The sequence below is a fragment of the Rhinoraja longicauda genome, chromosome 1 (assembly GCF_053455715.1).
Source record: "Rhinoraja longicauda isolate Sanriku21f chromosome 1, sRhiLon1.1, whole genome shotgun sequence".
In the NCBI taxonomy this organism is placed as follows: Eukaryota; Metazoa; Chordata; class Chondrichthyes; order Rajiformes; family Arhynchobatidae; genus Rhinoraja; species Rhinoraja longicauda.
The window spans coordinates 56,798,127-56,812,142 of NC_135953.1; the positions used below are offsets into that span (position 1 = coordinate 56,798,127).

Genomic DNA, 14,016 nt, shown 5'->3' on the forward strand with positions numbered 1-14,016 from the left:
TTACCATTATAATTGAACTGCTGAGTTCCTGCATTAGATGTTAGTAAAATATTCTTTATAGAGCCACCAAAAAACTACCCTTTTCCCCTTACTGTCATAACTTCAAAGGAAGAGAAAAATACCAGGAAGCAACTTCAATGCGTATTTATATAATGAAATGGAATACATAATGTAATCATATAATGAATAACGCTACTTGTTTAATCATCTACTAGGAATAGTTGTCATCTATTAGGGAATAGAAACTTTCTAACATTTTATCAATACTTTTTAAATGTGATCTCAATAGCAATAAAACAATTATTATGACAGTACAAACGTGATTACAAATTGTTATAAATCTAAATCTAAATGCTTTAAGTATTTTTACAAAGAAATAACTTGTACTTGTTACATGGAACACAAGTGCAAATAACAATTATTAACATAATTAGGAATTGTTATCATTGGCATTTAATAATTAAGCAGATCTCTGCTTGACAGACATTTATGTTTATGCAACTGACTGGGGATTATTTATCTGTGGAAACATGTCTTCCAAAATAACAGACTTATGATGAACAGTCAAACAACTGTTACCCCAGGTATGCAGAATTTGTTTGCTATATATAGATTTTCTTAAAGCTATACTTAGTTTTTTTATTAAAAAGATGTTTTACCGCTCTAATTTATGCAATCGTACAAAAAGCAGAGAATGAGAAGCAAAAACTACTAGATAAGCAAATTCCTTTTGACCATATTTTACACCACAGCAAGCACAGGGACTATGGATGAATGAGATGGTGAGAGCAGAGTGCAAGGTTTGGTTGGCCTCAAGGTGACAAAAAGTAGAATGTGGAAGACCGATATGTGCACTGTAATGATCAAGCCTAGATGTAATGGACGCAGAGACCAGAGTTTCAACAGCAGGTAAGTTTAGGCACGGCAGTATTGCCAAAGGAATGGAAAAGGATAATTCTACTGTTACTGTGGACGTGGGTAATGTTTTTCTAGGGGTCAAGTGTGACATTGAGTGCAAACTTCAAAAGTTCAGCTTCAGAGAACTACCAGAGAGAGCTGGAATTTATGTGGTGGAATGAAAATGTGTGGCTTTGCTTCCCCAATCTATAACAAGAGATCCATCTGTTCATCTAACGGAGCCTAACAAGAAGTCTGAAAGCTCGAACAGTGGACAGATCTAGAAGTGTCAGGAGATTTTATCAGGGTGTTATCAGCTTACATGTGAACTTTAATTTTTGTCTCAAGATTTACTTGGAGGAAAAAAGTTCATAAGAAATGGGAGGTGGTTTGTGAAGATATGATGGTGGGTAATGGCAAATGGAAATCATTGCAGCTCATTAACGGTCTCATTTGAAACTTACAAATGGAGGAGAATATTGTAGTTTCTGCCAGCTGGTCTGGCTTTCAACCCAGGGTGAAAACTACCTGAAAAACCAAGAAACTGTAGATGCTGGTTTACAAAAAAAAGCAATGTGCTGGAGAACATGGGTAGGTGTTTTGGGTCAGGACCTTTCTTTAGACTGAAGAAGGATGCCGACACAAAATGTCACCTATCCATATTCCCCAGAGATGCTGCCTGACCCGCTGAGTTACTCCAGCACTTTGTGTCGTTTTTTGAAATACACCTAGTTCTTTTGTGTTATTAAAGGGCCCTCCTGTGGAATTCCTGTGCTTAAGACATCTGTGGTTTTAAAGTACTTGTTAAGAGGTGAAGGAGTTTGTACAAAAGCTCGTTGCAAATAGCTGATGTTAAATGTGCTCATCTTTTTCAAACTGGAATCCTGTCTCTGGAATATATCATGACCCTGCAGTGAGAGGAGAAACAAATATTTGGCGCAAGAATTCACTTAAAAGGTAGGATCTAGCACTGCCTGGTACACAGACCTTCTCCACACACAGTCCAGCTGTACTTGGATTGAATCTTCCAACGAAGAAAGTGTTACCAATGAAAAAACACTGCCGTGGCCACTGTTGTTTGTCCCATCACATTCTGAGCTGTGCAGAGATAATCACCTACATCAATTGTTTCAATGTCATCAATATATAGCATACTCTTTGATAATCTGATAGTGTGTCCATTTTGTTGATCTATTAACCTCCAGCTGTTTGTGATGATCACTGGCCTTTCATCCTATTAAAGCAGAAATAGTATCAGATACTGACCTCAATTACATCCAAATAACACTGCCAGAAACACACAGTGTGGTCTATCACATTCAACTTCAGGGAACTGGGGTCTGGCCTACCACACCTTCAAGGTCCGCTGCGGAAGGCACCCCTGGGGTGCAATGGTGGATGGACGAGGAGAGGGATGTCAAGTCCAAGGAAGGAGATGGCTGGAGGCCCGCAGCAGCCTGGGCTCACCTGGATTGGGCACCACTCAGAAGAACTAGAGCACGGACTGGACTTTAAAAATGGCGCCCAACATGGCACCTCTTGAATGCGGGCTCAGTAGACTGTATCTGTGCACTTGCTAATCGGGAACGTGCTTGGGTATGGGAATACTGTACTGGACTGTATGTAAGAAAATAATTTCACTGTTTGCACATATGACAATAGAAACACCATGGATTGATTGAATCGTTGATCACATTGAAGCAGTAATCTAAAAAGAGTTATACTTGAATTATTTAAATAATGAACAAAAATCTTCCTTTATGGGCCTGGTATTGTGCTGTAAACATCGGGCAGATCGCAGAATCAATCTCTCTTCTGCACTCTTAGAATGTCACAATTGGGGCCTCAACAAGGGAACTGCAACTTACCACCAGATGTTTGAACTTAAGTGAGATAATCAGAATTTCATATCTTCCGATGAATCATTATAATTTACTGTCAGGAAATCAATTGAGTACATTAAGTTTGCAGGTTCTATGTCTCAATAACAGTACAAACATTTTCAGACCTTTGGATTAGCATATTATTTTGACAAATCCCACAGGTCAATTGAGCTAATTAAATTCCCATTTTTCTTTTTTCTGATCTTTCCCCAGAAACCACAGCAGAACAAAATGCTACTTTATTTTATCCAAGTTAGATAGGGCTATGCAAGAACTAGGGATGGAAGGTATCATTCATCTGGGCCACAAGATGAGTTGTCTTCTGGTTATACCTAACTTAAAGTAAATGTTTCCTGATCTACATGTAAACAAGTCTATTTTCCTTTGTTGTGCATTCTTTTCCACTCGTTTGCCATGTGGTGCTTCGTGTTGTGCTGTATTTATAAATAGGAGGTTGTGTCAAAGCATAACACAGAAATTGTATGGGGATTTAACAAGAATGAACCAAATTGGTTCCAGTAATGTGTATTCCAATCCTCCTAACACTTCCAGGGCAACGATTCATGAAGGCAATATTGATTCTGAGAAAAGATCACTAACCTTAAAGATTAACATTCGCTCTTTGTCTGCAGATGCTGTCTTACTTATTAGGCATTTACTGCATCTTTATGTTCATATTTAAGATATCGAGCATCAACAGAATTTGGCACTCGAATTACACGTGCAAAATTACATAGTCATCGCACTGATACAGACCCTTTGGTCCAACTTGCCCTTGGTTAGGGGGAGAAGACAGGAGAATGGGGTTGAGAGGGAAAAATTGATTAGCTATGGGCCAAATGGCCTAATTCTGCTCCTATGTCTTCTGGACCTATGCTGAACACACCTAGTCCTGATTACCTGCTTTTGGCTTGGATCACTAAATAGACAATAGCCAATAGGTGCAGGAGTAGGCCATTCAGCCCTTCGAGCCAGCACCGCCATTCAATGCGATCATGGCTGATCACTATCAATCAATACCCCGTTCCTGCCTTCTCCCCATACCCCCTCACTCCGCTATCCTTAAGAGCTCTATCCAGCTCTCTCTTGAAAGCATCCAACGAACTGGCCTCCACTGCCTTCTGAGGCAGAGAATTCCACACCTTCACCACCCTCTGACTGAAAAAGTTCTTCCTCATCTACGTTCTAAATGGCCTACCCCTTATTCTCAAACTGTGGCCCCTTGTTCTGGACTCCCCCAACATTGGGAACATGTTATCTGCCTCTAATGTGTCCAATCCCCTAATTATCTTATATGTTTCAATAAGATCCCCCCTCATCCTTCTAAATTCCAGTGTATACAAGCCCAATCGCTCCAGCCTTTCAACATATGACAGTCCCGCATTTCCGGGAATTAATCTAGTGAACCTACGCTGCACGCCCTCCATAGCAAGAATATCCTTCCTCAAATTTGGAGACCAAAACTGCACACAGTACTCCAGGTGCGGTCTCACCAGGGCCCGGTACAACTGTAGAAGGACCTCTTTGCTCCTATACTCAACTCCTCTTGTTACGAAGGCCAACATTCCATTGGCTTTCTTCACTGCCTGCTGAACCTGCATGCTTCCTTTCATTGACTGATGCACTAGGACACCCAGATCTCGTTGAACTCCCCCTCCTCCTAACTTGACACCATTCAGATAATAATCTGCCTTTCTATTCTTACTTCCAAAGTGAATAACCTCACACTTATCTACATTAAACTGCATCTGCCATGTATCCGCCCACTCACACAACCTGTCCAGGTCACCCTGCAGCCTTATTGCATCTTCCTCACAATTCACACTACCCCCCAACTTAGTATCATCTGCAAATTTGCTAATGGTACTTTTAATCCCTCCGTCTTTTAATCTTTCCTATCCATGCACACGTCTAACTGTCTTTTAAATGTTACAATTGTACCCACCTCTACCACTTCTTCTGGCAGCATGTTCATAAGTGATAGGAGCAGAATTAGGCTATTTGGCCCATCAAGTCTACTCCACCATTCAATCATTATTCCATACACTGACCACCCTCTGTATACTCCACAATGGTCTCAGTAATGTTGGCAACACAATGTCCCAACTCTTGTACTTAATGCCCTGGCCAATGTAGGCAACACCACCCTCTTGTGTTGCCAGTTTCAGGTAACAATGTATTTCCTCCCCAGGTCTTTGTTCTATAACACTCTCCAGGGCACTGACAATGTCCAAATGCCACTTTAGTTTAATTTACTAGAATCCAACGTTTTGCATTTGTTCAAGTTAAAAGCACTTGTTCGTACTTTCCTTATATGTCCTTGCAGCCTTTGAAAAGCACATTAGCCCTCCTCCGGTCTTTGGGTACCTCACCCATGACTAACAAAGATGCAATGATCTCTGGCAAGCCCCTCGCTATTTTTTTTTCCTGGATTCACATAATGTCCTAGGTTACACTTGGTCAGGCTCCAGGGCTTTACCCATCCTTATCTGCTTCAAGAGAACAGACCCTTCCTTGTGTAGGAAAGAACTGCAGATGCTGGATTAAATCGAAGGTTGACACAAAATGCTGGAGTAACTCAGCGAGTCAGGCAGCATCTCTGGAGAGAAGGAATGGGTGATGTTTCAGGTCGAGACCCTTCTTCGGTACATTACAAGGCCCTTCCTTGTAATTTACACTACAGTCAGGGGAAACAGTGTTGGAAACTATACTGAATATGTTCCGTATCTATTCTATTAGTCACATTTTCTTGATTGAATCTATTACCATCTTTTAAAATTTAATGAATTTCTGCAAATAGTAAAATTTGGATGAATGGCAGACCAACTTGCCCATATCCCTCTGAACCTTTTCTATCCGTGTACATATCCAAATGCCTTTTACATAAATGATAGGACCAGAATTAAGCCATTTGGTCCATCAAGTCTATTCCGCCATTCAATCATGGCTGATCTGTCTTTCCCTCTCAACCCCATTCACCTGCCTTCTCCCCATAACCCCGGCATGTGCTTTGCACAATGTAATCTACATTTTTTTAATCAATAATTTCCAGTTAAAGCTCTTCCCTTCCGTGGGGAAAGAACTTCTCCATCAAGAAAATCTCCCAATTACTGAAGCTATTTGAGAGTAAGCATCTTTTCATTGTAAAAATACTCTCATTTAAATTAAGAAAAATCAATGGCAAACTTGTGCTAATCTGACCATTCACATATTGCTTTATCAGTATTTATGATATAGTTTGCAGTAAAACATGAGGACCCCGAATCTCAATCTCACTACAGAAAATCTATTTATGGTAAGATTTTTTTTAAATTAGAAGTTGAGCAATACAAAATATTACCTGCTGCCCTGGATATTTCCAAGTGATGTCCACATGTAGGTCTGGGTGTCCCAGAACAGTGCAGGTCACATTGACTTGTTCCCCACCACTCACTGTGTTTGATGAAGCCTCTATAGTTGCAGATGGAGGGCCACGGAAAGCTGAAATGTGACCAGTAAAGTACTTGTGTCAAAGCATCAGGTTAAGACATTGTAATCAAAATTTACTGTATAAATTATGGGGAGATTTTTCTATTTTCATGCCATAGTGTAAAACATATGCGTGAGCTTTTAAGATTCTGCGATTCTCATATACCATGGAATTTTGATTATCAATAATTATTTTGCATGACTGACTTTTTGCCTTCATTTCAATACTTCACTTTTCCCCCAAAGTCATTGATATCCGGGTGCCATTTTCACTAGTACTTCTAGATCCCTCTCCACTACAACGTTCTACCCTTCACTGCAAAGATCCTGCCCTGGTTTGACTTCCCAAAATGCAACACTCAACACATCTAAATTAAACTCCATTATCTGTTCCTCATCCCACTTGTCCAACTGATCAAGGTCCCTCTAATTCTTGGTACCCATCAGTGGTGCAGCAGTAGAATTGCTGCCTTGCAGCACCATAGACCTGGGTTCGATCCCAACTACGGTTGCTGTCTGTGTGGAGTTTGTACATTCTGCCCATGACTGCGTGGGTTTTCTCTGACATCAGCCTCCTGCCAACACTCCAAAGATGTCCAAAGGTTTGAAGGTTAATTGGCTTGGTATCAGTGTAAAATTGTCCATAGTATGTGTAGGATTGTGTATGTGTGTGTGGATCGCTTGTCGGTGTGGACCGAAGGGCCCATTTCTCTAAACTAAACTAATCTTTGCTGTATAAAATACCACTTATTTTGGTGTAATCTGCAAACTCACTAATCATGCTTTGTAAATTCTTATTCAAATCATTGATTTAGAAGAAAAACAGCAATCTGTCCAGCACTGATCCCTGGGACACAACTAGTCACATGACTCCAGTCTAAAAAACAACCTTCCACCATCATCCTCTGCTTCCCCCCATTCAGCCAATTATGCATTCCATTACCTAGCTCTATGGATCCCATGCAATCTAAATTTCCATAGCAGCCTACTATATGGAACCTTCTCAAAGACGTTGACGTCCATCCAACCCATGTTTATGGCCCTACCCTCGTCAAACTTTTTGCTTACTTCAAAATTAGAAACTTCAAATCTGTGGGACACTATCTCCCACTGGCAAAGCCATTCTGACTATTCAACCCCTCTTTCAAAATGAATGTATTGTCATGTTACGAGCCATGATCACATTGAATGGCGGTGCTGGCTCGAAGGGCCGAATGGCCTACTCCTGCACCTATTTTCTATTGTCTATTGTCTAACATACTCCTCTGAATTCTCTCTTGTAACTCTCTCAACAAGGATGTTGGGCTTATTGTCTACAGTTCCCAGATTTTTCTTTGTAGCCTTTCTTGAATTTAGCCGCCTTCCAGTTTTTTTGTACACCACATGTATCTAATGTATCTGCTGAATGGGCCCGGCAACATCTGTGGAGGGAAAGGATAAATGATGTTTTGGATCAGGATCCTTCATGAAGAATGGTCTTATCCTTAATCGTCGCCTGTCTATTCCCTCCAACGATGCTGCCTGAACCACTGAGGTACTTCAGCACTTTGTGCTTTACTCTGTATTAATGTTGTTGCTTTTGTCGAATTTAAAGTGTTTAAACAAAATGTGAACATCTTTAAGGACGTCTATGTACTTAAGAAAGTAGGCAGTGTTTGCTGCTATAATGCTGAATAAATTTGTTTTTATTATGATATTTGATGTTACCTTCAGCATAAAGGAGCAGGTAATTGCTTGAAGTCTGCTGAATTCCTTTCAGGTTTGCCACACAGTGTAGGACTCCCTTCTGTTTGAGATTGGGCCGGTGAATAATAAATCCTTTCATTGCATCATAGCTAATGAGCAATCCGTCGGCAGGAATTTCTTGAGGAGGAAATTCTCGATGCAGTGTAACATGAGCCAAAGGTGTGCTAACCCGACAAGGGATTATTGCAGGTTGATCAGATCGAAGGTAGATTATATCAAAATAATTGATAGATGGGACAAATAGTTCAGCTGGATCTGGGTAAATGAAATAAATAGAAACAAAACGACTTGCCAATATCATTTATAATTGCTCTTAATCACCATATAGCAATCACCTGCTTAAAAATCGAACACTGATAAATGACTATCTTTATCCAATTAAAAAAACAGATTAGCAAATATAAGCGAATAAAACATGTCCTGCTATGTTTAAAATTTAGAAGTTTAATTTCTAAAATAAATACTTCAACAGAAACTACTTACCTGTGAAGAAGATGTATGTGTTTCCCATTTTCAGGTCATCTTTGCTGCACTCCGGCCCATCACAGAGTCTTACCCAGCAACTGTACTCCCCAGTGTCCGTAGTCCTTGCTTTGTCAAGTCGTAACTGACTGTACTTTTGGTGCTGTATTATACTAAGTGAAAAAGAATCCAATTTCACTATTAGAGACATAGAGTCACACAATATGGAAACAGGTCCTTCGACCCAACTTGCCCACCAACATGTCCCATCTACACTGGTCCCTATTGACTGCATTTGCCCAAATCCCTCTAAACCTGTCCAATCGATATTCCTGTCTAATTGCTGCTTAAATGTTGCGTTGAGCATTATCTTTGTTTGCCTGTCTGAAGAAGGGTCCTGACTAAAAACATCACCTGTCCACGTTCTCCTGAAATACTGCCTGGCCTGATGAGTTACTCTGACACTTTGTAAACCAGCATCTGCAGTTCCTTGTTTTTACTTGTTTGTCATGTTACGACATGAAACAAAAGGCTTTGCACAAATTTTTTTTTAAACATTGTGTTTTGCTCCAGCATCTGAAGTCTCAATGACGAAGTGCTGGAGGAACTCCTCGTGTCAGGCAGCATTTGTGGAGGGAATGGACAGGTGAGTTTTGGGCTAGGACCCTTCTTCAGATTTCTGAGTTAATCTCATGAGCTGTGAACAACTGCGGGTAAAGTATCCCAGAAAATTAAATTTTAGAAAACCTTGTTTTGATCTCCATCATTAATCTTGTGAAATACCAGAACACTGATTTAAACTTAAATGCAGAACTTGACATATGTGACATTCTAATATTTCAGCAATGGCACAATACAAAGTATTTAATAAATATTACCATTTATTTTCCTTGCAAACTACATAAGCATTTACTGCTTTTATAATAGATTTGATCAACATGCTGTTAACTATTTTAAAATGGAGTCCCTCGCACATTACAGTTCATCATGTGGGATGGGTGAGGAGGGATACTTTTTGATGCTCAAATCTCTCTTGAAACCTGTCTGTTTTTTTGCACCTTTCTTCTGGAGTAATGTGATTATTTATCTTGCTCCACGACCAATTGATTAAACTTGCTGGAGTTAAAAGGTCTATTTGACCTTTTAGGTTTTGTTGTCTCTCTTCTCAACAGGTAACCCACAGAAATCATGAAGATCACTTCCTCGTGGAAGAAAAATCAAGCTGTTAAATTATCTGAACTGATGAAGGTCTTTCTTGCTTTTTACCTCCCAGAACCATAACTCAGATCATAAAGCCAGAAAATATTCAACTTCCAATCATAACAGATGTCTCATTTTCTGAAAATACAGTAATAAGCAAAACTAAAAGAGTAAATATTATTTCTGTTCTTATAATGCTTTCACCATGGAAGAAAAACTTCTAAAGTATCTCGTGAAGTTTTAAAATGAGTCAGGGAAAATGACTGGGAGCATGTTCAAAGATATAGGTTTTTAGGGGGCAACAAAAAGAGTGAGGGAAATAATTTCAAACTCCGGGCCTTGGTAGCTTGGTAGCTGTGGCAATGGTGACCCAATTAATCTTATGGACGTCAATAAATCACAAGTGCAGAGATCTCAGAGGATGGGGCGCTGCAGGTGACTCTTCGTCTACAACTGAATAAATAAGAATGGAAACAGGCAAGTGAGGCCATACACATTGGAGGTATCACAAACTGCTGGAGTAACTCAGCAGATCAGGCAGCATCTAGGAGAGAGGGTATGGGTGACGTTTCGGGTCGAGACCCTTCTTCAGACTGGAAGGTCTCGACCCGAAATGTCTCTCTCCCTCTCTCCTAGATGCTGCCTGACCTGCTGAGTTACTCCAGCATTTTGTGATACCTTCGATTTGTACCAGCATCTGCAGTTATTTTCCTACCATACACATTGAATGACAGTGTGGGCACTGGGGGAAGGTTGATGTAGCAAATCTCAACAATGGCAGTACACAGGTCAAGAAGGACAAGATTACTTTTCACAGGATGACATTGAATAATGTTGATGTGCCGCTTACACATGGTGGAAGGGTTGGGAATCTGTCTGCAGGATTCTTACAGTAACTACCAAGAAAGGAGTATTTACAATTTGGGAGGGTACATCACATTCAAGGACTTGAAAGAAATAAAAGGCTTAAGTAAGAGCAGTAGTTTGCAAGGACAGGAGCCAATATTTATTTGTTTGAAGAAAATAAACATCTGAGGTTGGTGACAACTTTGGAATTGATCTGAATTAACTCTTTCTCTCTCTCTACAGCTTGACCTGCTGAGCATTTCCAGCAGTTTCTGCACACATCTCACATTTCAGCACCTGCAGATTTAGCCGTTTACCTTAACCTAGAGTTGTTTTGGTAGGATGGATAATCCCAGCCAATGTTATCCCCTTTACAACGCAGTTCAATAGACTGCCCCACGGTTAGATTCAATGACTCTTTTGGTTTCTGGAATCGACCCTTATCCAAAACTTGTGTCATGATGAAGGTGGGCTTCAGGTCTCTGTCAAGAAACATTCTCTCCTTTTTCAGCTGTCGACCCCTTGCTGCATTTTTTTTATTTACTACTCGAATTGTATTCTGTCTGGCTGCTTTCTGTTTATTTTTCTTGATCTGTTGTGGGGTCCTTTTCTTCTTTTGGCAATCGCCTGAAAACAAAACAAAAATATTTTCAGAACAATGTCACAGTAATAAAATCTTAGTGAATTTTTGTCAGATAATTCAGTTTACAGAAATCATTGAATACAGCCAAATGCTTAAGTAATAACTATAATCAATCAAAACTTTGATACAATGTTAATTGGTCAATTATAACATATTTCATATGTTCTACACTAAGGAGGCACAGTAAAACATGCCTGCCAGAATGTTGGTCCCTTTCCAATTAAGATGCAACCCATTTCTTTTGTACAGGTCACCCCTGCCCCAGAAGAGATCTCAGTGGTCTAGAAATCTATATCCCTGCCCCTTGCACCAACTCCTCGGCCACACATTCAGCTCCCTATCTCCCTGTTCCTACCCTCACTAGTACAAGGAACTGGAAGCAACCCAGAGATAACCACCCTAGAAGTCCTGCTTTTCAGCCTCCTACCTAATTCTTTATACTCACTTTGCACAACCTCTGTCCTCTTCTTACCCATGTCATTTGTGCCTACATACACAACTACTTCCTGCTGCTCCCCTTCCGTCTCGAAGATGTCTTGCAGTTGGTCTGTGACGTCTTGGACCCTGGCAACAGGGAGGTAGCACACCTTCCTCGAGTCTCACCTGTCGCCACAGAATCTCCTGTCCGCACCTTTCACAATGGAGTCACCCACCACTAAGGTTCTGCCTGACGTCAGTCTCACTGGTCAAGCCTCAGTGCCAGGATTCGAGTCACAGACCTGTCCGCCACTCGGACTGAAAGTGTCGTCTGCCCCGACAGCTCCAAAGAGGATGTACCTGTTTTCAAGAGGTACATCCACTGAGGACTCCTGCACTCATTTCATCCCCTTCCTTTCCGCCTATAACTGTCGCACATCCTGTACTCTCGGAGTGATGACCTGACTGTAAGTCCTGTCCAGGAAGCATTCGTTTTCCCGGATGGACCACAGGTCATCCAGCTGCTGCTCCAGTTCCCTAACTCGGTCCTTGAGGAGCCACATCTGGAGAAAGTTCCCACAGGTGTAGTGACCAGTGACAGCAGCAGTGACATCCCACATCCTGCAACAAACGCATTGCAATAACATTCCTGCCATCACTGCAATAAGTCACAAGTTTAAATATCGGAACACACACACAGAACCGATTGAAATGTAACCTCCTTGCCTCGGCCTCCTCTCTGAAGACTCACACTTTACCTCCCAAGGCTCTTCACAAGTAAGAGATGTTTGTTTAATGCTCTGCATTTCTTTGTTCAAAATTATTAATACTCCTGTTTTTGAAAGTAAGAGATTTACATGTGTCCACAATATTTTTCTGTGTTTTGTTTAGGACTAAATATCTGCATGTAATATTTACTCCTGCTCTCTCTGAAGTATATGACATTATGTGCATAGCTTGGGGGTCTAACAGAGTAGCTTGGGGGGGGGGGGCAACAGAGTAGCTGGTCTAGATCTGATACTATTTCCAGTTGCCCAAGTAAAGTTCTCTTAAGTGCTCTGGACCTCATTCCTGCCAGATGCTGGCAAAATGTTTGGCTCAAGGAATCAAAGGTTATGGGGAAAAAGCAGGAACCGGTTACTGATTTTAGATGATTAGCCATGATCATATTGGATCGAAGGGCTGAATGGCCTACTCCTGCACCTATTTTTCTATGTTTCTAAGATCTCCAGTTGTACCCACATCTGCTGATTAGATAAAAAAGAGGTTGGGGTCTGACATATTGAGCATCTGATATACATCCCAGACTGGAGAAAAGGCTTTTCCAGTCTCAATTCTGGAGCTCTTTCCTTCCATGTGCATCACTCTGATTGAATTGAATAAGTTTATTTGCCAAGTGTGTACACATACAAGGAATGTGCCTTGGTGCTCCGTTCGCAAGTAACCACACGAACATACAGTAAACAACTAAGAATAGAGCATAAAACATTAAAACATTAAGAATAAAATATTATAGTTTAAACATGTGGATGAAATAAACCAGAGCAAAAAGCTACAGAATTTTGGTTATTGAGTAGATGGAGGTTAACTCCCTTCATTCTTCACAGTGCATGACATTTGCAACAACTTTAAATATTTCTTGAGGCTTGTAGCCAGAGCCAGTGGGTGGAGAGGAGTCAACGGAAGCTCTTGAGCCAAGTTTCAAACAGATTTGCCACCGTATAAATGGCCACCACACTTAAAAAACATATTATATCGAGACAAAAATCACGTATGCCACGAGGTGCTTCTCTTGAAAGCTAGGGTTTGGATTTACACCTCAAATTGTACTATTCTACGAAGCTGAAACCGTTCAACAGTGAGACCACGGTTGCAGTATGCTTGTTTAGACTCCTCCGGGAATTATCCAATGGAATTAACTGCAAGGCGTCTACCTTTTTGTATGCATCTACTGCTAGATGTAATTCGATACAAGTAGCTTTGATGTCGGCTAAGTAGACCAGAGTGGCAGACGTTCATAAATGTCTCTACCCCGGACTAGCTTCTTCACGCACTCCCCAAAAACACACGGAAAATAATGTGCAAATGTTCACCGTTGCAGTCACAGATAAAACCAGTTGTGAGGAAATCCAGACAAAAGTACAGTACTATCTAAAAATAATCAAAGTCAACATTAAACGCGTCAGCAGCGTTGTCCGGTTGAAAACTCCTCATTACTTACCCATTTGTAAAAGTAATACGGTGAAAAAGGCAAGCAGCAAAACAACATAAAACTTCATTTTACAACTTTTCTAAGCAGCGTTGTGGTCTTTCAGCAATTGATTTTCTTTGAAAGATTTTTTTCTGAGACTGCTAATGTTGTTGCAAGAGGTTGGTAAGCTGCTGTTAAAAAAAACCAGTCTGGAAGAAGTTGTCTGGAATTTTCAAAGGAATCAGAAATAAAATGTTTTTTCA

At 40.6% G+C, this 14,016-nt stretch overlaps 1 protein-coding gene across 1 annotated transcript; it reads right to left on the minus strand.

Annotated features, from left to right (window-relative positions):
• Positions 1-201: 201 nt before the first annotated feature.
• Positions 202-14,016, minus strand: LOC144599450 (platelet-derived growth factor receptor-like protein). Its single transcript, XM_078410375.1, has 6 exons — positions 13,784-14,016; positions 10,820-11,129; positions 8,478-8,629; positions 7,956-8,249; positions 6,121-6,260; positions 202-2,131 (listed from the first exon to the last, which is right to left on the minus strand). The coding sequence occupies exons 1-6, from the start codon at positions 13,839-13,841 to the stop codon at positions 1,940-1,942; spliced, it is 1,146 nt and encodes a 381-aa protein (XP_078266501.1). The 5' UTR covers positions 13,842-14,016; the 3' UTR covers positions 202-1,939.